Source organism: Balaenoptera musculus, chromosome 1 (genome assembly GCF_009873245.2).
Source record: "Balaenoptera musculus isolate JJ_BM4_2016_0621 chromosome 1, mBalMus1.pri.v3, whole genome shotgun sequence".
Lineage (NCBI taxonomy): Eukaryota > Metazoa > Chordata > Mammalia > Artiodactyla > Balaenopteridae > Balaenoptera > Balaenoptera musculus.
The window spans coordinates 138,277,536-138,304,761 of record NC_045785.1 but is presented as its reverse complement, the minus strand read 5'-3'; the positions used below and the strand labels follow the sequence as shown (position 1 = coordinate 138,304,761).

The window sequence follows — 27,226 nt, the reverse complement described above, 5'->3', positions numbered from 1 at the left end:
TTGTTAGCCTTTGCCTTATGTATTGAGGTGCTCCTATGTTGGGTGCATAAACATTTATAATTGTTATATCTTCTTGGATTGATCCCTTGGTCATTATGTAGTGTCCTTCCTTATCTCTTGTAACAATCTTTATTTTAAAGTCTATTTTATCTGATATGAGTATTGCTACTCCAGCTTTCTTTTGATTTCCATTTGCATGGAATATCTTTTTCCATCCCTTCACTTTCAGTCTGTATGTGTCCCTAGGTCTGAAGTGGGTCTCTTGTAGACAGCATATATATGGGTCTTGTTTTTGTAACCATTCAGCCAGTCTGTGTCTTTTGGTTGGGGCATTTAATCCATTTACGTTCAAGGTTATTATTGATATATATGTTCCTATTACCATTTTCTTAATTGTTTTGTGTTTGTTTTTGTGGGTCTTTTTCTTCTCTTGTGTTTCCCACCTAGAGAAGTTTCTTTAGCATTTGTTGTAAAGCTGGTTTGGTGGTGCTGAATTCTCTTAGCTTTTGTTTGTCTGAAAAGCTTTTGACTTCTCCGTTGAATCTGAATGAGATCCTTGCTGGGTAATCTTGGTTGTAGGTTTTTCTCTTTCATCACTTTAAGTATATCCTGCCACTCCCTTCTGGCCTGCAGAGTTTTTGCTGAAAAATCAGCTTATAAACTTATGGGGATTCCTTTGTATGTTATTTTTTTTTTCCCTTGCTGCTTTTAATATTTTTTCTTGCATTTAATTTTTGTTAGCTTGATTAATATGTGTCTTGGCGTGGTTTTCCTAGGGTTTATCCTATATGGGACTCTCTGTGCTTCCTGGACTTGGGTGACTATTTCCTTTCCCATGTTAGGGAAGTTTTCCACTATAACCTCTTCAAATATTTTCTCAGACCCTTTCCTTTTCTCTTCTTTTTCTGGGACCCCTATAATTCGAATGCTGGTGCATTTAGTGTTGTCCCAGAGGTCTCTGAGATTGTCTTCAATTCTTTTCATTCTCTTTTCTTTATTCTGCTCCTTGGCAGTTATTTCCACCATTTTGTCTTCCAGCTCACTTATTCGTTCTTCTGCCTCAGTTATTCTGTTATTGATTCCTTCTAGTGTATTTTTCATTTCAGTTATTGTGTTGTTCATCTCTGTTTGTTTGTTCTTTAGTTCTTCTAGATCTTTGTTAAACATTTCTTGTATTTTCTCAATCCGTGCTTCCATTCTATTTCCAAGATTCTGAATCATTTTTATTATATTACTCTGAATTCTTTTTCAGGTAGATTGCCTATTTCCTCTTCATTTATTTGGTCTTGTAGGTTTTTACCTTGCTCCTTCATCTGTGATGTATTTTTTTGCCATCTCATTGTTTTTTTTTTTTTTATGAGTGGGATTGTGTTCCTGTTTTACTGGTTGTTTGACCTGAGGTTTCCAACACTGGAGTTTGTAGGCTATTGGGTATAGCTGGGTCTTGGTGCTGAGATGAAGACCTCCAGGAGACCTCACTCTGATGAATATTCCCTGGGGTCTGAGGTTCTCCGTTAGTCCAGTGGTACGGACTCGGAGCTCCCACTGCAGGAGCTCCCACCTGACCGCGGGCTTGCAAATCAAGATCCCACAAGCCACATGGGCAGCAAAAAAAAAAGAAAAAAGAAAAAAAGTGGGGTGTGGGTGGGGAAGGCCTTGGCTGTGGAGGGCAGGGCCTAAGCAAGGGCGAGGTTTGGGCGGTGGGCAGGACCAATGCTCAGGACCCACAGGGCTGGAAAAGGCCCTGGGGGCTGTGGGGGGTGGAACTTAGGCTCAAGGAACAGAAGGGGCCCAGGCATGCCCCCCACCCCTGGTCTCAGAAGGCAGGGGACCTCACCTGGGAGCCCAGCAGGCTTCCTGGGCTCGAGTGGGTGGGGCAAACGCCCTCCTCGCCTCTCCTGCTCCTCTGGTCTGGGGTCTGGGAGGGCCCCTCCCACCTGCCTCTCCTGATCTCCCGGGCCTCCCTCCTGTGCCCCCTGGACCAATGCAGTTGGAGGGGGAAGGGGGGCCCTTGGAGGGCAGGGGACCGGCCTGGGAGCTCAGCAGGCTCCCCATGCCCAAGTGGGCGGGGCAATTGCCCTCCACTTCTCTCCCACTCCTCCCCAAGGGCCCCTCCCGCCTGCCTCTCCTGGTCTCCCTGGCCTCCCTCCTATGCCCCCAAGGACCCACGCAGCCTGGAGGGGCCTTGAAGGTTGGGGGATCAGCCTGGGAGCTCAGCAGGCTCCCTGTGCCCGAGTGGGCAGGGCAATCGCCCTCTGCTCCTCTCCCACTCTTCCTGGAGAGTCCCTCCCACCTGCCTCTCCTGATCTCCCCGGCCTCAGGGGCGCAGAGCTTGTCTGGCCTCCACTTCTCCTCCCCCTCGGTCCCCCTACATCCTACTGGTTCACTCTGGGGTTCCTCCCATCTTCTTGGGGGTCAGAGTTCCCCACCAGCAGCCGGCAGGCACCCTAGTTGTGGGGAGACCTAACTCTGTGTCTTCCCACACCGCCATCTTGGTATTTAAGTGAAGGGTTTCGAGCCAAGGAGCAACATAATTTGCTATATTCACATTATCAGTCTGGATGTTGGGAATAGACTGAAAAAGGCAAGAGAAAAACAAACCAGAGCAAGCCAAGTGAGAGCTGATGGAGATGAATTAGTTTTCATTTTTTTTAATTAAAAAAATTCTTTTTAATTAATTTTTATTGGAGTATAGTGGCTTTACAATGTTGTGTTAGTTTCTGCTGTACAGCAAAGTGAATCAGCTATACATATAGATATATCCCCTCTTTTTTGGATTTCCTTCCCACTTAGGTCACCACAGAGCATTGAGTAGAGGTCCCTATGCTATACAGTAGGTTCTCATTATTTATCTGTTTTATACATAGTATCAGTAGTGTATATATGTCAATCCCAATCTCCCAATTCATCCCACACACCTCCCCCGCTTTCCCCTTTGTATCCATACATTTGTCCTCTATGTCTGTGTCTCTATTTCTGCTTTGCAAATAAGATCATACATGAATTAGTTTTCTGTTGCTGCAAACTTGGTGGCTTAAAACTACACACATTTATTCTCTTTCACTTCTGGAAGCCAGAAGTGTGAAATAGGTTTCACTGGGCCAATACTAAGTTGTAGTCAGAGCCGTAGTCCTTCCAGAGGCTCTTGGGGAGAATCTGTTTCCTCACCTTTTCCAGCTTCTAGAGCTGCATTTGTTGCATGCCTTGGTCCCTTCTTCCATCTTCAAGGCCAACAGTGTAGCATCTTCTCTGCTCCATCTTCACATCATCTTCTCTCTCCTGTGTTAAATCTCCCTCTGCCTTCTTCTTTAAGGACACTTGTTATTACATTAGGGCCCACCTAGGTCATCCAGAATGATCTCAAGATCCTTACTTTAATCACATCTGCAAAGTCTCTTTTGCCACATAAATAACATTCACAGGTTCCAGGGATTAGGACTTCAGTGTTTTGGGGGCCCATTATTTAACCTACCATAGGAGGCTTGGACCAGAGTAGAAGGGATGGAAATGGTGAGAAATGAGCAGATTCTGGGATTTGTTTTGAAGACCAAACCAATTGGGTTGCTTTATACAGTGAATGTGGGCTGTGAGAGAAAGAGAGGAATCAAGGAAAGCACCAAGGCTTTGGCCTGAGCAGTTGTAGGAAGAGAGTTTCCATTTACTAAAATGAGAAAGACTACAGGAAAAGCATCTTGGTGCCTGTAGGATGATGGTGGAGGGGGTTGACTGATTGATTGATTGATGTCAGAGAGTTCAGGGGCTTGTGGACATATTATTTAGGTTTGAGATGCCTCATCCAAGTGGGCATGTTGAAGAGACTGCTGGATGTATGAGTCTGAAGTTCAGGAGAGAAGTCTATGCTGGAGATATAAATTTGGAAGCCTTCCATGTGTCTTTAAAGCTTTGAAATTGAATGAAATCATTAAAGGTGCAAGTGTAAATAGAAAAGAAAAGAGCTCCAAGGACTGAGCCTGGGGGACTCCAGTCATTCGAGATGGGGGAGATGAGAAGGAACAGCACAGGGAGACCACAAAAGAGCAGCCAGCAAGGTAGAAGGACGACCAGGAGAGGGTGGATCTTGGAGGCCACGTGAAGACAGGAGACAAGGATAGGGGTGGGGGGGGGGCAGGGCAGCTAAGCTCCTGGAGGGAGATGGGTACCTGTGGGATGAGGGCACACCTCACCAACTCTAGCACCTGGCACCTCCTAGCACCCCAAAACACACACACACAAACACCTTCTGGCATGAAAATCAAGCCCATGTCCTCAGGTCTGGCCAAAAGAGCAGAAGAGGTCTGCATTCTCTGGTCCAAACCCCTGCAGAGATGCCACTTGGGTGTGGTAAAGCTGTGTGTCTTGTCTGGTAGACCCATCTCCTTTACCCCATCTGTGATTCCCAGAGGGCAAGTCTGTCACCTGATTCTGGAAGAGGAATTCCATCTCAAGCTTCAAGGTCTCCATCTGCTTGCCACCCATTGAGCAGCCTGAACTATTATTGATCGGGTGCTCAGATCATTAGTTCCTGAGTAGAAAGCAGCAGCTGCACTAATGTCACGGGTAGGGCCGTTCCCCGTGAGGCCTGACTGCCATTGTGAACCGTTGTTTTAATGCTTTAAACTAGAATGCTCATATATATATATATGCTTTATTTTTTTATTTTTAATTTATTTTTGGCTGCGTTGGGTCTTCGTTGCTGTGTGCAGGCTTTCTCTAGTTGCGGTGAGCGGGGACTACTCTTCGTTGCGGTGCACGGGCTTCTCATTGCAGTGGCTTCTCTTGTTGCGGAGCATGGGCTCTAGGCACATGGGCTTCAGTAGTTGTGGCTCGTGGGCTCAGTAGTTGTGGCTCACGGGCTGTAGAGCTCAGGCTCAGTAGTTGTGGCACACGGACTCAGTTGCTCTGCGGCATGTGGGATCTTCCTGAACCAGGGCTCGAACCGGTGTCGCCTGCATTAGCAGGCAGATTCTTAACCTCTGCGCCACCAGGGAAGTCCTAGAATGCTCACTTTAAATAGCCCTGTTATTTCACGCATCATACATGAAACATCCATCAGATCCTCAGAATCAAATTGAATTCAGATCCTATGTTACACAGTCAACACCAGATATCTCGAAACACCTTCCTACATAGCCAGGCAGTTGAGGAATCTCCATGTATACCAGCTTGGATGGATTCTCTTCTCTTCCCTTCCTTTCCCCTCCCCTTCCCTTTCCATCTCTTCTCTTTTCTCATCCCTTCTCTTTTCTATCTCTTTCTCTACCCTAATAATTCCCCTCAAGTTTTAATTCAGTACTTAGATCACTGGTTCTCAAACTTGGTTGCATATTGGAATTAAAACCTAGAGAATTAAAAAAAAAAAACAACTAATGCCTGGGCCCCATTCCCAGAGATTCTGATTTAGTTGATCTCGGGTGTGAGCTGGGCTTTGAGGGTTTTTTAAGGTCCTCAGGTGATTCTAATGTGCAGCCAAATTTGAGAACCAGTGTCTTCAATTACCTTCTAAGTAGTGAGTCCCAGTGCAATATTCTAAATGCTATGGCAGGAGAGGCTGGATCTACCTCCAACTCCTTGCCCTGCCTCTCCCTAACATTCCTGGTTTATGGGACAAAGATTTGGGGCCAGTTTACCGGATCTGAACATCACCAGTAGATGCAGTATGTTGTGTAATGTTCTGTATCTTCCAAATAGCACGATCCAATGTGGGCTCAGATATCGTACACCCAGCTTTTAATTTCTCTCCACAACTTCCCTCCTATGGCACTTTCAGCCAATTTTTAATTGCAGCTCTAGCTGCAGTTGTAAGCGATGGGAGAAGTAGAGTGAAGGTGGATGGAAATAGCCAAGGGCACACACGTGCACACAGTGCAGGCACACACATGCATTATCAGTGAATCAGACTTAGAAGTGGAATTCTGCTGGTACAGAAATCCTCTGATAGAGAAGAAGCGGCTGTAGTGCTCTATAATGTCTGTTTTTGTGGCACTCGGTTGGAGAATTATGAGGAAAAACCTGGGTTTTTTTGCCCCAAAGCAGGTCTTGCCCAATGAGCTGCATGCTCGGAAGAAACCTGCCCGTCCCCTTCTCCCTCCATCTGGGATCCTTAATTGGCAAGATCTAAACTGTAATATGCCCAGGCTAGATCCAAGTCTATTAAATGCCATAACTCTCAGGCTCTTTGAAAAGAAAAATTCCACGACCTTCAAGAAAGCAGCTTGGTAATAAGTCTCAAGAACTTGAAATATGTCCAGTTCATATCCTTTCAGCCAATGATTTTACTTCCTATCCTAAGGAAATAATCAGAGATGTGGTAAAAGGTTTATGTATAGAGATCTTCAACAAAGTGTTATTACAACTGCAAAAATCAGAAGTAACTGTACACTGTCTATAACACAAATTCCATTTAATATATCATGGTATATCACAGTATAGTCAGGCAATGAAATATACAGATTGTCAAAACACATTTTTCTTTTTTTTTTTTTTTGGCTGAGTTGGGTCTTTGTTGCTGCGTGCAGGCTTTCTTTGGTTGCAGCGAGCAGGTGCTACTCTTCGTTGAGGTGCGCAGGCTTCTCATTGCAGTGGTTTCTCTTGTTGCAGAGCACGGGCCCTAGGCGCGTGGCCTTCAGTAGTTGTGGCGCAGGGGCTCAGTTGTTGTGGCTCATGGGCTCCAGAGTGCTGGCTCAGTAGTTGTGGCGCAGGGGTTTAGTTGTTCTGCGGCATGTGGGCTCTTCCCGGACCAGGGATCAAACCTGTGTCCCCTGCATTGGCAGGCGGATTCTTAACCACTGTGCCACCAGGGAAGTCCTCAAATATTTTTAACCATATGAAAAAATGCTCACAATATAATGCTAAAAGAAAAAAAAATGTATAGGTAAAATGTTTAATTTTGCAGTTCAGTCCGGTTGTGGATATACACATCAATTTGTAGAGACAAGAACCCTGAACAGAAATACTAACTTGTTAACAGTGGTTCTCTGGATTGTGTGGTTGTGATTGATTTCTTATATATATTTTTTCTTTTTCTGAGTTCCCCAAGTTTGTATGTATGATCAGGAAAAAAATTATTTTTTTAATGAAAAGGTTTCATTTGTCATGATGGGAGCCAGCTTCTATAAGAGGCTGATTTCAGAGGTGACCCCATAGTTATCCGCCTTATCACTGCCTGTGTGCACACTGATGCTTTCCAAGCCCTTCCCTGCTTCTCGCTGCCCTGAGTCCCACAGCAGCTTTGACATGGGTGAGCCAAGGGAGCATTCCAGCCCCTCTCAGGAGACCAGCCGGGGGCTGGGGTATGCTTGCTGGGCAACCGAAGAGGGTATTTACCAGGTAAGGACCACGTGTCATGCTGCTCTTCAGCATTATGAGCTCAGCGGGAGCCTCAGGAATTGGAGAGGTCTTGCCTAGACACGCAGGAGCGCACTTATTCAGTCTAGAGGTGTTCATTACGTGTGCCAGGTGGAGTTCCCACTCATTCCACGAACACTGTTACAGGTTGTAACTTGAAGGAGCTGACTGATGGGGCTGAGAAAGCAAGTTTGGGACTAAGGCTTGGGGTTCCAAGAGAAGATAGCTCCACCTTGCTAGGTAGTTGCTTGGTAGGGGTTTGTAGTCAAGGTCTCACCAAAGGGCACTTCCTCTCTCTCTCTCTCTCTCTCCCTTCCCCCTCACCGTTTCTTCAGATGGAGGTGATTGTCGGGGACTTTGGGATCGTGGTGGTCCCCCGGGACGCAGCCGACACAGACCGAATCATGAATCACTCCTCAATACTCCGCAAATACAAAGTGAGTCCTCCATCTCCCTGCTGGTGTAGGAATGTGATGTGGCCCTTCTCTGAGAAGCCTGGGGGCTGGAGAAGTGAGGATGCAAAAGGACTTTAGTGTGAGACACTGGCTACCTACTCTCTCTGCTTTGTCCCCAGAACAACATCATGGTGGTGAAGGATGACATCAACCATCCCATGTCTGTCGTCAGCTCAACCAAGAGCAGGTACGTTTGACAAACGACCAGAGAGACCTTGGTCAGACTGGCTTACAAGTTCCCGTACAACTCTCCTCAGTCCAGGCTGACCGTTAGGTTGGCTGACACCTGCTGCCCCAGTATGCAGCCTTCTTTTTAGAGCTCATTTATTTGTCCCCAGTCATTGACTTTTAAAAGGGGGACAGGCCATTTATTAGTTTTAGCTGTTTTGAAGGGGGAAAAAGAGGTTTTTAGTTTGGTCTCTAGTTTAGGTACGCATGGAATTTGTAAGTGTTTAGGTTAAGCTGCCATAACAAAAAGGCCCCCAATAGTTAGAGTTTTAAATAAGAGAAATGTTTATATCCCTCTTACTGAAGTCAGAAGAAACTGAATCTCTGTTCTTTTAATGTGAAGCCTCCCTCTTAGGGTCCACAGCTGCTACAGTGACTGTTCTCAGCCAGTGGGAAAGAGCAAGGAGCTTTGTCCTTAAGAAGGTGACCCGAAGTTGCGCATATCCCTTCCCCTTCATCCCCCTGGCTCAGCCTCAGTCATGTGGCCATGCCTAGCCTCCAGGGAGGCTGGGAGTAGACTTTGTAACTTGGCAGCCCTGTGCCCAACTAAAACTTGGGAGGTTGTAGTACTAAGCAAAAGAAAGAATGGATACTAGGGGCCAGTTAACAGTCTTCACCACAACCCCCAAGTGGAAATGTCCAGTGGAATAATAAGATGTGTGGAATATAGAGGTCTGGAAGTGTAATAAAACTGAAAGCCATGAGTACCTAAGTGTAAATTAAAGTTCAGGGCTGTGGCTATGCTCACAGGGAGAGTCAGCAAGAAGAGAAGGAGGCTATGGGGAATACTTAAAACACATTAACATTTAAAAGAAGGCTGAGGAGTAAATTAGAAGTTTGGGATTAACATATACACACTACTATGTATAAAATAGATAACCAACAAGGATCTACTGTATAGCACAGGGAACTATACGACATATTTTGTAATAGCCTACAAGGGAAAAGAACCTGAAAAAGAATAGATAGATATATATGTACGACTGGATCACTTTACTCTACACCTGAAGCTAACACAACATTGTAAATCAACTATACTTCAATTTTTAAAAAGTAATAAAAAAATAAAAGAAGACAAAGGAGCAGTCAGAAACCACCAGCATTGGTGGCCCTGGAACAAAGGCAGCAGAGGGTACAAAGATGGAGAGCACTGTCAGTTGTCATCTGTGTCACATGTTTCAGAGAAATCAAATGAGCCCAGGACTTTAAAAGGTCCACTGGACTTCTTCCCTGGAAGGTGATTATGTAGACACTTGAAATAGTAGCATCAACTGGGAGGTGAGAGCAGAAGCCCAGTAACAACACCCAGTGAGGGGAAACGGGAAGGCTGTGGTTCCAGCCATGGCTGCACAATAGAATTACCGTGAGAACATACACAGCACAAATTCTCGTGTCCCACTGAGCCCCACTGAATCAGAATTTCTGGGTGCTGGGCCTGGCTATCTGCTTCCTGGGTGATTCTCGTGAAGCTGGGATTGGCATTTGGAAACCACAGGTGTAGACCACTTTTTCAAGAAGGCTCCCTGTAAACTGTGCAGGGAGGCACTTGGGGACCTAGCTTGCTGGAAGGTCAGGACACTATGCATTGAAAAGGCATGGAGCCAGCCTCTGGGGAGATCTCACAGCGCAGAGCACAGATGCCTTTTAGAATCTAGATATCCGGAGGAGTATATGAGTTCTTACAAATAGCTCCTTGGGGCCTGACATTCCCAAGCCCATCATGCGCATAGAAAATGGGGAGCAGCAGACCAAGGCTGGAGCAAAACAGTGCAGAAACCAAACTGTATGACCAGACCCCTTCTGTACTTGCTAGTCCACACGCCCTCCAGGGCTTGTGAGAGGGCCTCAGAGAAGGGCAACTTCTTCTCTATCAGGGCTTCCATAGGAAGGAAAAGAAGGGGTCAATCACAAGGTTCATTTTCATGAGACCATGGTGTAGAGAAACGCAAAGAAATGAAATAAGAATAGCTTACACTTGCATTGAAATGCCTACTGTGTGCTTGGGCTTTTCTAAGTGCTTTGTGTAATGACTCATTTAATCATTTTAATAACTGAGATCGGCCCAAATACTACCCCCATTTTATAAACGAGAAAATGGAAGAATAGATGGGCTTAAACCACTTGCCCAAGGTTCCTCAGTTAGGAAGTGGCAGAGTTAGGATGGGGGAGGAATTATGGGGGCAAGAGGGCTTTTCCTGATAGGGATGCCGTGTATTTAGCCTAAGCAAAGACTGGTAATGGGGTGTTGGGTAAACCCTTTCCCCGAAAGGGAATGGGCTGGCCTGTCCTCTGGCCTTGCTTCAGGAAAGGATGTCATCTGATTACTGTCTCTTCTCATCCAGGTTGGCCCTGCAGCATGGGGACGGCCATGTCGTGGATTACCTGTCCCAGCCTGTCATCGACTACATTCTTAAGAGCCAGCTGTACATCAACACCTCGGGCTAGCAGCCCCAGGGCCCCCTGCTCCGATCTCCCCTCGTCCTCCACCAACACACTGGCCCCTGCAGCCTCTGTCCGTCCCATTTCTCTCCTGCCTCTCTGTTCCTCCATCTCATCTTGACTGTTGTCCCCACTTGCTGACTCAACCCCCCACAGTGTGGAGGACCTGCAGAGAACCACGGCATACCCCACTCCACAGTCATCTTCGGACAAACTTTCCTCTAGTCTCCGGGTTGGGGGTGGGTGAGGGGGTAGGGGTGGGGGAAGTGCGGTCCTCGGAGATGCGCGGGTGTCCGTCTCCCAGCATGCTCTGGGGAGGCGGCTCTGGCCCTCGCCTTCCCAGCATGCCCTTTACCACAAAGGGCTATTTTTCTTTCTTTCTTTCTTTTCTTTCTTTTTTTTTTTTTGTTTTGTGTTGTTGTTGTTCACTCCTCAGAGAACTTGGATCCAATCAGTGTCCGTGGTTCTTTATGTTTGTAGTCTTGTTGCATTACTGTGGTATTCCTTCTGTTTTGATAGGATACCGCAGGCAACCTCAGCTCTCAGAAGGTGCGTGCGGGCTACAGCCGGTGAACGAGGCCGAGCCACCTCCACTTTCCCAACACCATCACCCACCTACCCACTTTCTCCCCTCTGCTGCCCACACACACCGCAGTCTGGGGTCGAGATTGAGACATTCATGTTCTGAAACCTGGGATGCAAGTCTGGGAATAGTAGGGTTTCTCAGAAGGATTTAAGCCCATTTCCTTAGTTTCAGAAGACCACGTTCCTGATGGGCCTGTGATCACACAGAGCCGGTCCCTTCTCCTTTCTTGGTGGTATCTGTACAGTTACTTATTTGGGCTGTGACTGATGACAGAGTGTGGGTTGTTCCCTGCCAGCCCGGGCATTACCAACGGACCTTCAGATCACCATCAAAGCCCTTGGAGGCCATACTTAGCCGCATTCTTGCATTTGAGAAGAATCACGTACGCAAGGCCAAATCCTAATAATGCAGTTATTTCTGAAATAAAATATGCTAGGAATTCACTCAACCCTAGAGATCTTTGCTGACTGGAATTACTTATTGCCTGTTTGGCTGGGAGATGCTTCTGTCATAATGTCAGTCCAGGATGACCTAGGAGAAAGCAGTTAGTTTCCCTGATGGGAACCGGTGATTCTCACCCACCCTAGCTTGGTAACACAGGCGGCGCCTGAGGTTAGTTCCTTCTTGAGAAGCAGAGCCTCAGCCTTGTTCCTGGGTTATGATTACGTCTTGTGCTGAGCCCAGCAGCCCCAGTCATCGCTGCCTGGCGGGGGTGGGCTCACAGAACAGAGATCTCCGGGGAGTGTCAAGAGCAGCTAAAGTGTTTCACCCCTTTTCTCCCTAATTTCCCACCTCCCTCTGCTGCCCTGGAAATAGTTTTGACAGACTCTGTTCTAGTTGTTCAGGCCTCGTTCACAACCTGCTTAAAGAACCAAAAGGAAATTACTGTCTTGTATTCTGTGTCCCTCATCCAGTCTCTGGCTCTTGGGTTTTTGGTTCTTTGAGGAATGGTCGCTGAACAGTAGGATAATTTTTTCAAAATCTAGTACCAGCTCTGTCCCAGAAGGGGCCGGGTAGGATCTGACACCAGAAACAATGTTCTTCACCACACATTTCACATCTGTAACATCCTTCAATAGCCTCCAGGGAAAGAAACTAAGTTCAACAGAAGAGTAGCAAGCTGGGGTGGGGGAGGTGCTGTTCCTCTTGCATTATGGAAATAATCTCCAAAGGACAGAAGTGAGATCCTATGCTTGGGTCTCAGTGTTTGGCTAAGGGTCATGGAATCATAAACTGGAAAGTTCTTTAGAGATTTGTTGATCCAACCCTTCCTTTAAAGGATGAGGGAGCAGAGATCCACTGGATTAAATGGCTGACCCAAGGTCACACAGCAAGTGTAGAGTCTGGCAAAAGACTAACGTCTCCCTGACCCCTTAGGTCATCACACCACATGGTCTCTGATCCTCTGGTTCCCCATGATACTGGCCAGGTAAGATGTAGTTTTCAGCCTTTACCTGGCGTCTTCCTCTTAAGTTATGTTTGTCTCAGGTGCTCCCTGTATATGGCCTTGTGTTTGCTAGTCCTGGGGGAGAATGTGATGGTGAGGAAGGCTGTAGTTAGGTTTCCCTTAGAAACCGGTAGCTGGAGATGGCAACAGCTTGGAGGAAATCTGAATCCAAGAAAGGATTGCTTTGTGGAAGGCAAAGACCCAGAAAGCGCTCAAGATTGCATTAGTGCTGGAGAGAGAGTGACAGAAGTATCTTTGTCTAGGCAAGACAGGTGCAAGCCAGGAAACGAAACAAAGGAAATCAGGGAGATGGATTCCCTGGGAGAACACGCATTTTCAAGGATATGGAGTTTATGGATAGAGTTTATTCTGAAGATCCATGTGAGCAGATCTGAGAAAGACCAGCTGTCTTTTGTCTCTTTGGTCCACTTTTCCTTTGCTGGGCTCTGTGGTCAAGCCCCATTTAGTCCACAACCCATGAGAGGAAACAGGGCTGGCTCTCGGCATTCGGGGAGGGAGGGCGAGGGAGGGCGAGGGAGGGCGAGGGGGGGCAGAAGGCATGCTTGTAGGGAGAGTGAGATGAGCTGAGGAAAAGAATGAGGGCATAGAAGTAGATTTCTAGGAATGAAATGAGGCAGATTCTATCTTGGTGAATCACAAGGATCATGTTAAAATAGCTTTTCTTTAATACCAGGAAAAGTGACTCCCCTTTTGGATGGAATTGTCCATTTCCTGCCCTGCCCCATTCTTCACTTGCTAGGGGGAGGTCAGAGCCCCTCTCTCAGTCCAGGGCAGGACACGATGACTGTGACCCAGCCAAGGCCAACACCAGAGAAATGATTCAAGAGTTTGAAGTAGTGCCCCAGGTGCCAACAGGATGACCTTGAGACCCCAACTTCCACTCAGGTCCTGCTCCTTCCCAAAATGGCCAACCCAAAGGCTCAGAGATCGTGAGAAGGGCATGGGCTAGAAAGATTGTGTCAAGAGGAGTCTGGAGCCTCATTTCCTGCCTACCAATAAAAATGTCCCTCCCACTTTTATGAAAGTGGCTGATACGTAAGACCAGGCAGTAGGGAAACCCTTTGTGTCAATGACTCTCTTCTCAAGGAATGGCCCTTTAGGGGCAGGGGTCTGTGCTGCTAGCTGGTACCTCATTTGCCACCCCCCTTCCCTAACCCCAGGCAGCCTCTGGGGCCTTCTTGCTTTCACTTTCCTTGAATGTACATGGGAACAGGGGAGGAAAGTCTCTTACTGAAGTGCCTGAAACCCAGAACTAGAGCTTCTAGAGACGCTGTTCTTCCTGTCCCAGCTTGGCCAACCTTCCCCCAACGTTCCCTAGTCTCATGCTTCAGCTTCTCAGAAAGAATAAAAGAACATGATGTTCTAATTAAATTGAAAGCAAGACTCCATAACCAAACTACAGCAAAAGGCAGAGAATTACAGGGAGAAATGACTTGTATTTCAATAGCCCAAATCTGTTCCCCCAAACAGACTCTCTCTCTCTCTCTCTAGAGGACTAAGAGAGAGAAGCATGTTATATTTTATTCATCAAAAGTATAATGCAAAAATAAATCAGTAGAATATGAAAAGCTCAGGATCTCTCCCAAGGCTACGGCAGGAAAGCGGGCAGGTGAGATGGGAAGGATGGAAACAGGGATCGATTTTGTAGTTCATCCAATTTGGACACCTTAGGAATAGCATCGTGGTAAAGATGATGAATGTGCTTGTCCACTTCATTTGGTCTGCGCCTTCCTATAGCTGCCCAGTAAACGCGATTCTTCACGTGGTTTCTTTGTTGTGTATGTTTGGAATGTCCTATTAGCCTGTAACAGTCAGTTAGGAATGAGTTACACTCTTTCCCTCCGCCTTCAGTCTAGGTCTGGGGCCCAGACCTCAGCTTGATCCAAGCAGTCTCAAGGATTGGCATGGGGAGGGGGAAGCTTTTTTGAATCACTTTTTGGTCCCTGAATCTGCCATTTTGAGAACAAGATTTGCTTTGGAAATCAACACATTAATAAAAACTACATTCAAGTTGCAACCCCATCTCACAGTGAAATATTTTGAGTAAAATTTTGTTGCTAGAATAGTCACAGACAAAAGTTTTATCAGCAAAATATTTCAATTACGTTAATAAATAAGATGATGCTACTAGTCTCGTGTCTTGGCCTAGAATCTTCTCTGTGAGTTGCAGAATTAACCACTTTTTCTTCACAGTCTTACTTGACAGAAGCCAACAGTTGTTAAGCATGCTCTTAGAGCAGGAGATTCTCTGCCTGGTTTAGCTGATGCAGCATGTGTAATATGAAAGTATATACAACCACACCCATAAGGAGGGAAGAGTAATTAGCAAATTTGTCAATTGTGCCTAAGTTTTCTCAGTTTTTTAAAAAAATCAAATCTTAGGTTCTACCTAATCTGCATAGTCTGGTATTGGTTAGCTTTGGATCCTTAATGAAATTAGTGCTTTGTGACATAAAAATGTATTTGTGAAAATTAAAAACTTGAATAACTTGCTTCTTGACATGAAAGATCTTAAGTAAGACAGAAATTGTTAAACTCACAATTGGTTTTGTTTGGTAAAGTAAACAAGCAAAAAATGAATAAGTTAATTGTTCAATCCTGCTGTGACTATTAGTTTGTATTTAATTTTTAGTCATGACATACATTATGCCTGGGCTTAGGTGTAAATAATGATAGTCATTAGCTAATATCAGCCATGATTCAGTAGGTCAAATAACAATTCCCCATTCGGCCACCTCATTTAAGGCTTAGCTACTTGTTTGTCAGATGAGTCGTGTGGTGTTTTTTTAAAATTATTTTGGTTCTTAGTATCTTTTTTTGTTTAAGACTGAGATTAGTCAGCTTTGTGTGTATCCATGTGGGTTTGGTGGCATATCACGATGGTGCTTGATATGCCTTATAAATTTATGTCTTGTATTTATGTTTGCTATTTTACTCACAAAGCTAAACACTTTTTTCCTTCTCTCCTGAGACTACGTAATGATGTGCTCTTGTTTAAAATTGGGTATAAACACTGGTTTATTTTGCTTACTCATACTAACTTATAAAATATATACACTACCTATGACTTAACATACATGTACAGAGCACATTTTTTCCCTTATGACCCATAAGTAAACTTCAGATCTTGGAATTTCCTAGGAAGTTCCATGTAGCCCACAGTATAAGGGAAGCAGAGAAAAAAAAAATCTAACCTCTGCTTTCCAGGTGGGAAAATTGAACCACAGCAAGAATCCACAACATTCCCATGACCATATAAAACATTAAAAAAGGAAAGATAAACATACTCCTGGTCCTTGAGCCTTGGTCCAAACATTGGACATTACTGAGTATCATCTCACCCTTTTGTCCAGCCTCCCAAGAGTACTGAAAAAAAGAAATCACATCCTGGGATCAGATCAGAAATACATCTGCTAAAGAAATTAAAGATGATACAAACAGATGGAGAGAAATACCATGTTCTTGGATTGGAAGAATCAACAGTGTGAAAAGGACTATACTACCCAAAGCAATCTACAGATTCAATGCAATCCCTATCAAACCACCAATGGCATTTTTCACAGAACTAGAACAAAAAATTGCACAATTTGTATGGAAACACAAAAGACCCAGAATAGCCAAAGCAATCTTAAGAAAAATGGAGCTGGAGGAATCAGGCTCCTGGACTTCAGACTATACTACAAAGCTACAGTAATCAAGACAGTATGGTACTGGCACAAAAACAGAAATATAGATCAATGGAACAGGATAGAAGGCCCAGAGATAAACCCATGCACATATTGTCACCTTATCTTTGATAAAGATGGCAAGAGTATACAATGGAGAAAAAAGAGCCTCTTCAATAAGTGGTGCTGGGAAAACTGGACAGCTACATGTAAAAGAATGAAATTAGAACACTTCCTAACACCATACACAAAAACAAACTCAAAATGGATTAAAGACCTAAATGTAAGGCCAGACACTATAAAACTCAGAGGAAAACATAGGAAGAGCACTTTTTTTTTTTTAAAGAGATTTTTTTTTTTTTTTAAGAGATTTTTGGCTGTGTTGGGTCTCCGTTTCTGTGCGAGGGCTTTCTTTGGTTGTGGCGAGCGGGGGCCACTCTTCATCGCGGTGCGCGGGCCTCTCACTGTCGTGGCCTCTCTTGTTGCGGAGCACAGGCTCCAGACGCGCAGGCTCAGTAATTGTGGCTCACGGGCCTAGTTGCTCTGCGGCATGTGGGATCTTCCCAGACCAGGGCTCGAACCCGTGTCCCCTGCATTGGCAGGCAGATTCTCAACCACTGTGCCACCAGGGAAACCCGAAGAGCACTCTTTGACATAAATCACAGCAAGATCCTTTTTGACCCACCTCCTAGAGAAATGGAAGTAAAACAAAAACTAACAAATGCGACCTAATGAAAGTTAAAACCTTTTGCACAGCAAAGGAAACCGTAAACAAGATGAAAAGACAACCCTCAGAATGGGAGAAAATATTTGCAAACGAAGCAACTGACAAAGGATTAATCTCCAAATTATACAAGTAGCTCATTCAGCTCAATATCAAAAAAACAAACAACCCAATCCAAAAATGAGCAGAAGACCTAAATAGACATTTCTCCAAAGAAGATATACAGATTGCCAACAAACACATGAAAAGATGCTCAACATCACTAATCATTAGAGAAATGCAAATCAAAACTACAGTGAGGCATCACCTCACACCAGTTAGAATAGCCATCATCAAAAAATCAACAAACAAAATAAATGCTGGAGAGGGTGTGGAGAAAAGGGAACCCCCTTGCACTGTTGGTGGGAATGTAAATTGATACAGCCACTATGGAGAACAGTATGGAAGTTCCTTAAAAACTACAAATAGAACTACCATATGACCCAGCAATCCCACTACTGGGCATATACCCTGAGAAAACCATAATTCAAAAAGGGACATGTACCACAGTGTTCATTGCAGCACTATTTACAATAGCCACGATGTGGAAGCAACCTAAGTGTCCATCAACAGATGAATGGATAAAGAAGATGTCGCACATATATACAATGGAATATTACTCAGCCATAAAAAGAAATGAAATTGAGTTATTTGTAGAGAGGTGGATGGACCTAGAGTCTGTCATACAGAGTGAAGTAAGTCAGAAAGAGAAAAACAAATACTGTATGCTAACACATATGTATGGAATCTAAAAAAAAAAAAAGGTTCTGATGAACCTAGGGGCAGGACAGGAATAAAGACATAGACGTAGAGAATGGACTTGAGGACACGGGGAGGGGGATGGGTAAGCTGGGAAGAAGTGAGAGAGTAACATTGACATAGATACACTACCAAATATAAAATCGATAGCTAGTGGGAAGCAGCTGCATAGCACAGGGAGATCAGCTCTGTGCTTTGCGACCATATAGAGGTGTGGGATAAGGAGGGTGGGAGGAAGATGCAAGAGGGAGGGGTTATGGGGATATATGTGTGCATATAGCTGATTCACTTTGTTATATACAGCAGAAACTAACACACCATTGTAAAGCAATTATACTCCAATAAAGATGTTAAAAAAAAAAAAAGAAAGAAATACATCTGATAAGATGTTACAGTCTATGGGCAGTTTCATTTCTACCCACCTCTCCAAACAGAAATCCCCATGGGCCAAAGTAGATGATGATATGTGTGATAGCTTACCAGTGGCACAATTAATCAGACAACTCTCAGAGGAGAAGCACAAGAGAGTTGCCACTACAAATCATAAATACTGATAAGAAATAGGAAGGAAAGTACCCTTAACTTGGCAGGGTCAGGTCAAGACTGGTAACAGAGTCTAAGTCCTGGTTAGGCTATTTCTAAGTCACATGCCCCTTCTTTCTTCTTAGGGACAGTCTGCCACATCCTCAGAACTGAGGGAATCATTATTATACTAAAAGAGTCACATGAGTCACTTTTCCACTCCCCATCCCTACTCAGGGATCATTTCCTGTTTGTCAGGGAAGACATTTTTATGACTTCCTTAACAGTCTATCCCACTGAGGAATCCTTTTATGATTACATGCATCTTGGCTATTAACTAATGGGATTCCCCCACCAAGTTCTCTAGAGTTGCTACTACCTAATTCTATACTTGGCAGCGGCAGATAGCCATTCACTCATGATGCATGCCCCCCTTTCACAGTATAGAATTGTCAGAGAAGTGTCTTCCTGCCAAGGGACTGTATTTCCTAGATCCCTTGCCAGTAAGATGTGGTCATAATAATACTGGGTTCTTGACCACAGAATGTGAGAGAAAGTGATGTGCAGCCCCTCCCAGGCCTGGCCCACAAAGACCTTCCATGTGTCTCCGTCTTCCATGTCTTTTTTCCTCTCCACCCCCTGGAATGGAGATGGTGCAGAGGGCAACCTGAGAAGTCATATGGTGGTAGGGCCTCTGGAAATGACTATGTGGAGGGCTACTGTGCCAACTTTCTCCACATCCAGTATGCCATGAGAGCAAGAAGAAAGTCTGTCGTGAGGGAGTTATGCATATTTTTAGGTCTGTGTGAGATAGTAGTTAATGTAAGCGAATTTGTAACATATGTGATTGCGTATTCCAAGGCAGTATTAAAAATGCACTTTCAGAGAAGGTAAAGCATAGTGATCAGATCAGTCAGAATTTGGGGAGGGGGGGGGGTCAGTGTAGGCAGAAGCAGAATCCTTTCCTCAGCCACTTGGGTAGATGGCCAATTCAGGATCTTAATTTATTAAATTTTAGTTTATTAAAACGCAGGATAATGTACCACAAACTGTTGATTTTACCTTTATTTTAGAGCTGATGCAAAAAAAGACAAAAATATTGATTATCACCCCCACCCTGCTCAGGTTGTTCCAGAAATAAATCCTCCTTTATGCTTAGAAGACAGCACCAGTTAAATCTCATAAAGTGTGCACATGGTTGGAAAGGGCAAAACAAGATGCTCAGAAAAAGGAATTACAGATGTTAATTCTAGGGCTCATTGCTCTTTCTGAAGCATTCTTTGTTTTCATTGCTTTGGTACCTACACCTTAAGCTTAGAGTTTAACAAATTAGAAACTGGCCACAGGCATCTAAGAATTGTTCTTTATTTAAAAACATGTCCATGAAAAGCCAAGGAAATACAGAGGTGAGGCAGCACCAAAGCCTTCTGAGCCGAGGTTGGAAGTGCTTCTGGTTTTTCCAGAAATTCCCACTGGTGTTATGACTCAACAATGTGTTGCAATCAGTGGAGGAAAGGGGCAGAGTGACAGCTGAAATGCAAAGAAGTGTGCACAACCCAGAGCCATTTCAGCTATTTACTGAAATCCAAATGCCCCCGTGGGATGTCTTGCAACACATGTTCTGTTGAGAAAAACAGGTTGCAAACCATGGGGATATTGCAATAAACACCACTTGTGATGAACAGGATTTGTAAGTTTAAATATTTTTCAAGGTTTGTCTTCCTCACTATTCAATCAACTCTATGAGGACAGAGACAATGACACCACTGTACCCCAGCCCCTGGCACACAATAGGTACAATAAATATATGTTGTAAGGATGGATGGAAGGAAGGATGGACTCTACCCAGCTCAAGTATAAGTAGGAACATCGTCTGGTATCAGAAGAGAGAGAACAAAACACAGAGGCATATAATTTTTAGTGTTTGAAAAATGGCATTGAATTAGGACTAATAAATCTTCTTGGATAATTGCACCTCTTTCAGTGCCCAAGCTACATTTTTACATCACTTTGAAACCCCAAAGTAAATACTTTCCCAATGTTTGCTTGGCTGATAGGAAATGCTTTAATAAAAACGTAGTCTCTAAGTTGCCTGCCATCATCAGGGGAAAGGAGGTCACTTCCAGGCCCAGAAGAACTCGAAGGTGGCAGGGTACCAATGCTCCAAAGGGGCCAGCCTTACAGCTCCTCACTCCGTCACTGCTCACTTCCTCCAGCTTGAAAGTGGAGTAAGTGTGTATGGCCTGGGTGATAAGTGGGAAGAACTTTGATCAACAAGAACACGTTGGACACCATGAGGCAATAGGATTTTACTGACCATGGCATGACTGGGATTCACTCTCTGTTCTGACATTAGGAAGAATTTTAGGTGTTGGCAAAGTCAAAAGATTTTCCCTTTGGTCACATTACTCAAAGGATAAGCTGTCTACAACCCAGCAGCACTTGTCCATACTCCAGGACTCGGTTTATGACTACTCTGAGACAAACATCTGCCTGTGCAGTTTGTCCTTCCATCCAGTCTACCCTCTGGGGTCCGGGCCCTTGATGAGTCTCATACCCAGTGCCATTTGCCTCATTACCCTGAACCAGGAAGCAAAGAGCATCACACTGATACAATAAGACATTTATCTGGCCAAGGTCTCAAGGACGGGACCAGGCTCAGTTGACCTGAGCGCACCCATTCAACATGTTCACATGTCCCCATCCCACCCCACCCACATGAGATGGCTCCTGAGCCTGAGGTCTCTATCCCAAGAACCTCAGTTGAGAAATCGCGAAGGCAGCTTCAGTGCTGCTCAAGAGCCTGGGTATTGTAGCAGCCTGGGGGCAGGTTGTCCCTAATGTTCTCCAGGTTCTTCACATCAGCCAGAATCCCATCTATGCTTGTCTCCAGCGAACGGAGGTGGCCCCTCTGAGAGCTTGCCCTCTCCTCCAGCTTTGACATCAACGGCCGCAGCTGACTGTTGATCTGGGCCTTGGCTCGGAAAAGCTTCTGTTCCAATAAGATCAGCCCCTCTTCATCCATACTGCCAGGCTGGTCTATTTTAGGAAACAAGAAAGGAGTTAACAGAGGAAAAAGCTGTGGTTAGATCTCCTTGAACATATGCAGGCCCTTCTGTAACTTTAACTAATTTCCATTTTCACCTACCCAGAGCAAATAGTATGCTGTACATTTGAAAGGCTTATTTTAAATTAGAAATAATCTAGAAGAAATTCTGAGAGCACGAGCCTCATTATTGGGTTTTGAACAACCCAGTTTAAGCCTCTGGACTCATTAGCTCAGCAAGATGAAGCTTGGATTTCTGTTTTCCTGTTAGAGGCAACAGCTCCTGCTCCGAAAAGATGAAGGCCGAAGGTCATAGGGACTGAATACTGCTCAAGGTGTCTTCCCAACTCAGCTCATCCCTAACGTCAGAATCAACTCCGAATTCTGCTTTCTGAACCACCCTTAGGAAATCTCTTGCTGTTTTCTATTAGAAGACCTTTAGGAACTGGCTGGGCTTCAGGGTTTAGAGAGGCCAAGGTGTGCCTTGCTATTTGAGGGATGAATTCCAGCTGTTATGAAATGATGTAAGACTTCATTCTGGCCTGAAACAGTGGGAATCTGGCTAGATATTAGTTTCTTTCCAATATGAAATGTGGTCACATTTGTTCAGGTATGTTTCACCCATAAACAATCTGACACTAATGTCAGCATGAAGGGCACCTGGCCAGACCCATTTGGTTTGAAAAGGTCTGAGTGGTCCTTAGTCAATTCAAACTCAAGGTCAGGTGCAGTGATAGCATTTGACTGCAGAAGTTTATCACAACTAGAGCGATTAAATTGTTATTGCTCTGGGACTCAGGAGAGCAAACAGAGTAGAAACAGCACTACAAAAAAAATGTTGATCCAATGGATCAGTCCTTCACCTGCGGACAGGGGAGAATTCCAGAATTTAGGGTGCTACAACATGCAGGGAAAGTGAAGCAAGCTTGGGGACAAAATGTCCATGGGGAGGCAGCATGAGCTTCTCGAAAACAGCAGGAACACTGGAGACAGAGACCTCGGTTAGAATCCTGCCTCCACAACTTACTATGTGATCGGTGGGACAGTATTAAACTCCCTGAGCTTCCGTTTACTCCTCTGTGAAATAAAATAATAAAAATAATAAAACTTGGGGCTTCCCTAGTGGTGCAGTGGTTAAGAATCCACCTGCCAATGCAGGGAGCACGAGTTCGGGCCCTGGTTCAGGAAGATCCCACGTGCCGCGGAGCAGCTAAGCCCGTGCGCCACAACTACTGAGCCTGCGCTCTAGAGCCCGCGAGCCACAACTACTGAGCCCGTGCGCCACAATGAAGAGTAGCCCCCGCTCGCCACAACTAGAGAAAGCCCGCACACAGCAATGAAGATCCAATGCAGCCAAAAATAAAGTAAAATAAATAAATTTTTAAAATAATAATAATAATAAAACTTACTTTATAGGACCTTTAAAAGACTTAAATGATCTTCCACCACGAAAAACCTGGCATAGTGCCTGTCACACAGTAAATGTTTGACAGTTCCCATCCAGCCTCTCTCCCCACGCTCTCACTTTCTCTTTAAAGGCCCTGTTAGTTTCATTGCCTTTTTCAGAACACTAAGCAAAATCACTAAACTCTCCACTGGGGAGGGTTTATTTATTTATTTATTTTTTACCCTTAGAGGGTCTTTTATTCTTTGGGGCTCATTGGATCACAAAGCAAACCTGTCAGGATAACAACACAGACAATATTGGTCTCTCGGGGTGATGATGACACTCCACAGAAAAATCCGGTTTTAAAGAGGTTCTCCTGGGGGCTTCCCTGGTGGCGCAGTGGTTGAGAATCTGCCTGCCAATGCAGGGGGCACAGGTTCGAGCCCTGGTCTGGGAAGATCCCACATGCCGCGGAGCAGCTGGGCCCCGTGGGCCACAATTACTGAGCCTGCGCGTCTGGAGCCTGTGCTCCGCAACAAGAGAGGCCGCGATAGTGAGAGGCCCGCGCACCGCGATGAAGAGTGGCCCCCGCTTGTCACAACTAGAGAAAGCCCTCGCACAGAAACGAAGACCCAGCACAGCCAAAATAAATAAATAAATAAATAATTTAAAAAAAAAGAGGTTCTCCTGAATGTTGCTGGAATCTCTGACTGAATCCCTAGTTCCATATATGCTGCAGTCCAGGCTTGATGAAACAGGCCAATAAGTGTTTGATATCAGTTCTACCCAAGCCCATAATTTTAATTTATGTGAGTTTTCTTTTGGATGGGATTCTGTGAGGAAACCTGAGCTGCTGCCACACGGTGCCATCAAATCTATTTTATCCTAAAATTTTGCAGTATCTCATGGACCTACCACCTTGACATTTTTTGGGGGTCATCTACCTGGCAGCTCAAGTTTCCACAACCCGTTACAGCGAGGTGTAACTGTGGTTGGGAGGGACAAGCAACAGAATTGGCGGGTGATTCTTGACCTCACAGACTGGGAGAATCTTCCCCCTCACCACTCCTACTTCCTCAGAGCTCTATGACTTCCCCTCAGTTATTTCAACTGCCTCCTGAACGATCTCATCCTACCTCTTGTCTAACCCACCTTCAAACTCTCCTCCACTCAGCTGCCCCAGTGATCTTTCCAAAATGTACAGCAACAATGTCATCCCTCTGCTTGACACTGTCTACTAAGTTCTCAGGATCAAGGTCAGAATACTCAGCAGGACTGTCAAACTGTGCAGTATTCTTTTTTCACTGTGAAGCTCGAATCCTGCCTCCACAATTTACTGTGTGATCTGCAGGACATTATTAACCTCTCTGAGCCTCAATATACCTTCCCTACATACACCCAGTTCTTTGACCTACAGACTTTCACCTCCAAGGGCAACAGGTAGGTGCTCAGGTGACCCATCTTAGAGATGGTAAAATAGAGTCCCACAAATGTAAAGAAGTTTCCAGGCCCTGAAGTATCTAGGCCTGGAAACAAAGCAAATTTCCTGATACCCTAAAGGAAAGTTGAGACTCCCACTCATCGGGAGAAGCCCTGAAACACGGCCTGGAAGGTTGTGGATACTCCACATACCTATTAGGTGTAGGATGCCGTCCAATGTGTTGAGTGTGTCTTGGATCGTAACTCCAGCATTCTTGGCTCTGTTATCAACTCTTTGGGCTTCTGCGATAACCTGAGGAAAACATAAACACAAGCCCATTTTGCAAGAGTGTTCCCACGCTGACAAGGTTAAAGTGCTCTCTGCTGGAAAGCCACGGGAACTTACCGTCTGCACTGCATCCGTATCCGTGCCGAACTCCCGCTCCTTCCTTGCCAGCTCTCCTTCCACTTCCCTCATCTCACTCTTGAGAGTGGCCAGTCCCTTCTCCATGGCCAAGGCTCCATCTGCTGTCACGTTGGCCTCCAAGTTCAGACTCCCCATCTCCTGGGAGAAGAAAAGGAGCCAGGGACGGAAGGAGAGAGAGGGGTAAGGCACAAAAACATCCCAAAGACAACTGCAGAAAAAATACAGCTGCAGCCAGGCCCTGATGGAGTGAGATGAACAATGAGAGAGTCAGACTTGGGGACACACCCTTCCCCAAGCTCTGCCTCAAACAAGTTAATTTGGGGGTATGTCTCCAGGGACGAGGATGATCAGCCCTGAGATGCTGCTTCCCTCTCAGGTTAAGCTCACCAAATGGTGCGTGAAACAGGAACCAGTCGGGAAAACCCAGAGGCTGAGAAACTCATCTCACTCTCTGTCATGTTTCTTTGCTGCCACCATCTTTTGAATGGCTTTACTCCCCAAGACAGTTGAGTTTGGGGTGCAGAGAATGAATGCGCTATAGCTTTGAGTTATTAGGATGAACAAATCTTATCAATCTCTTTACCAATAAGCTACTATTAGGCATCAAGTTACACAGATGCCTCTGTACTAGAAGCCACGTAAAGAGAAGCACAGGAAATTGGTCTCTACCCTCAAGGGACCTAAGATTTGAGATGATTTTTGGAAGTTACCAAGTGGTTCAAGGGTGAGGCCACACAGTCTAGATATCAAGAGTTCCCTCTGGGCTTTCTACAGTTGCTTAAGCTTTCTAGAAGTCATGCTTAAATAAGAACTACGAAGCTCTCGTCCAGCTGAGAAGCACTCTGTAGCACTTACTGTAGCACTTAACATATGGGTTGTAAGTGTAACTAGCCTGTCCTTTCCCATTACACTGAATGCTCTCTGAAGAGACGGACTGGGTCTTTCCCATGTCCGTATCCCCAGCACCAAGCACAGTGCTGGCACAGAATGGAAGGAAAGAGAAAATGAGTAAGTGGAGCTTAGACATAGAACATAGGGTCAAGGGATCCAGAACTTCAGAATTTCATAATCTTGACTCAAAACACTGGTATAGTTGCTACAAGTTGAATTGTGTCCCCCAAAAGGATATGTTGAAATTCTAAACCCCAGTACGTCAGAATGTGACCTAATTTGGAAATAGGGTTGTTGCATATGTAATTAGTTAAGATAAAGTCATATTGGAGTAGAGTGGGCCCCTAAGCCAACACGACTAGTGTCCTTATAAGAAGAGTTGGAGACACCCAGGAAGAAGAGCTCCATGTGATGACAGAGGCAGGGACTGGAGTAAAGTCGCTGCAAACCAAGGAACACAAAGGACTGACAGCCACCACGGGAAGCTAGGAAGAGGCAAGGGAGGTTTCTACCCAGAGTCTTGGAGAGATTGTGGCTCTGCTGACACCTTGGTCTTAGACTTCTAGCCTCCAGAACTGTGAGAGAAGCAATTCCTATTGTTTTAAGCCACACAGTCCGTGGTACTTTGTGAGAGCAGCTCCAGGAAACTAATACAATAGTCTATATAAACAACAGTTTTGGATGGCTCTTCTCATGGTGTTGTCCAAAAAGGGAGCTGAAAATGGTGGGCATGGGGCAGCAGTGCTCAGCCAATGATAGCCCTGTGAACCAATCAACAAGAGGGTCAGCCAAGTGGCTCTAGGGCCGCCGTGGACCATAACAGAACCCTACGGGTCAACATGAGCCCAGCGCTCTTGCTCCCTGAACGTTACCCTTGTGTTTGGAGCTGCTCTCCCCAACCTGCACCTCGATGTCCCTTTACCTGTTCTATGTTGCCGGTGATCTCCAGGGCTTCCCCGGCTGCGTTCTTTGCCCTCTGGGCGTCAGCAGCAGCACCGCCCAGGGCTGTTTCCGCTCGCTTGGTCTTGTCGCTGGCATCTGCAACCTTCTGGCTGATGTAGGAGAGTCTCTTCATGGCCTCTTCAGCTTCTGCTTTTCTGTCTTCAACCTGCAGGTCAAACTCTGAAATGCAGATAAGAAAACATTGCCGTAAAGTTGAAAATTAGCTTCCAACGGAAGATGAAAGTGGCTGAGGTTTTTAAGAAAAATTCCAGAAAGAGTGTTAATATTGCCCAGGTGGTGAGAGTGTGGAAAGTTGTGGCTATTACTCTTTCTTGTCCAGGAGAAAGCATCTTAAAGGAGGCACTGAACTAACAATCAGCCTGCCCTGGGCCCCCATCATTGCAAAAGTGAACCCCAAAGTGAATCAGAAGCAGGTGGAATCTTTGAAGCCCAAAGTTTCAAGCCAGAGCCTTAAACCCTAAGCTGCCAATGGCAATAGCTGGGGATTGGACAGAATGGGTAGAGAGGTACTTTCTGTGAAGAAAATCCTAAGACTTAGGAATGTTTATTTTTTGTTTTTAGTGAAGAAGACTGAAACTTTAACCAAATCTCTACAAGGCATAAACCTGGATTACCTGGAATCTAGATGCTATGACAAAGCTTGCTTTATTATTACCACAAAGCAACCTCACTGGTTCTGTCAATATATTGGAACCAACCAGGCGAAAGAAGAAAAGAAAGAAAGAAAGAAAAAGAAAGAAAGAAAGAAAGGAAGGAAGGAAGGAAGGAAGGAAGAAAAAAGAAAGGGAGAAAGGAAAGAAGGAAGGAAAAAGAAAGAAAGAAAGAAAGAAGAAAGAAAAGAAAGAAAGAAGAAAGAAAGAAAGG

General features: G+C 45.1%; 2 protein-coding genes across 2 annotated transcripts in view; one reads left to right on the top strand and one right to left on the bottom strand.

Annotated features, from left to right (window-relative positions):
• NMNAT2 (nicotinamide nucleotide adenylyltransferase 2) overlaps positions 1-11,497 on the top strand; it is a 207,897-nt gene extending 196,400 nt beyond the window's left edge. The window contains exons 12-14 of the mRNA XM_036850828.1: positions 7,680-7,781; positions 7,919-7,986; positions 10,370-11,497. Of these exons, the coding sequence (XP_036706723.1) occupies positions 7,680-7,781; positions 7,919-7,986; positions 10,370-10,472 (273 nt within the window). The 3' untranslated portion in view covers positions 10,473-11,497. The remainder of the gene's footprint in view (positions 1-7,679; positions 7,782-7,918; positions 7,987-10,369) is intronic.
• A 7,814-nt stretch (positions 11,498-19,311) lies between these two features.
• On the bottom strand, positions 19,312-26,597 carry LOC118891026 (laminin subunit gamma-2-like). The gene is made up of 5 exons (XM_036844579.1): positions 26,589-26,597; positions 26,322-26,523; positions 24,488-24,646; positions 24,295-24,394; positions 19,312-21,268 (listed from the first exon to the last, which is right to left on the bottom strand). Exons 2-5 carry the CDS (start codon positions 26,472-26,474, stop codon positions 21,015-21,017), a joined length of 666 nt encoding a protein of 221 aa, XP_036700474.1. The 5' UTR covers positions 26,475-26,523; positions 26,589-26,597; the 3' UTR covers positions 19,312-21,014.
• Between the last annotated feature and the right edge of the window lie 629 nt (positions 26,598-27,226).

Bases quoted from the DNA above. Each gene is read 5' to 3' on its own strand.
- LOC118891026 (XM_036844579.1), bottom strand. From the start codon at position 26,474: ATGAAGAGACTCTCCTACATCAGCCAGAAGGTTGCAGATGCCAGCGAC. The intron at 24,647-26,321 runs GTAAAGGGACAT...TTCTTCTCCCAG, and splicing joins TCACCGGCAACATAGAACAG to GAGATGGGGAGTCTGAACTT. The intron at 21,269-24,294 runs GTATGTGGAGTA...TTCCTAAAATAG, and splicing joins CGGCATCCTACACCTAATAG to ACCAGCCTGGCAGTATGGAT.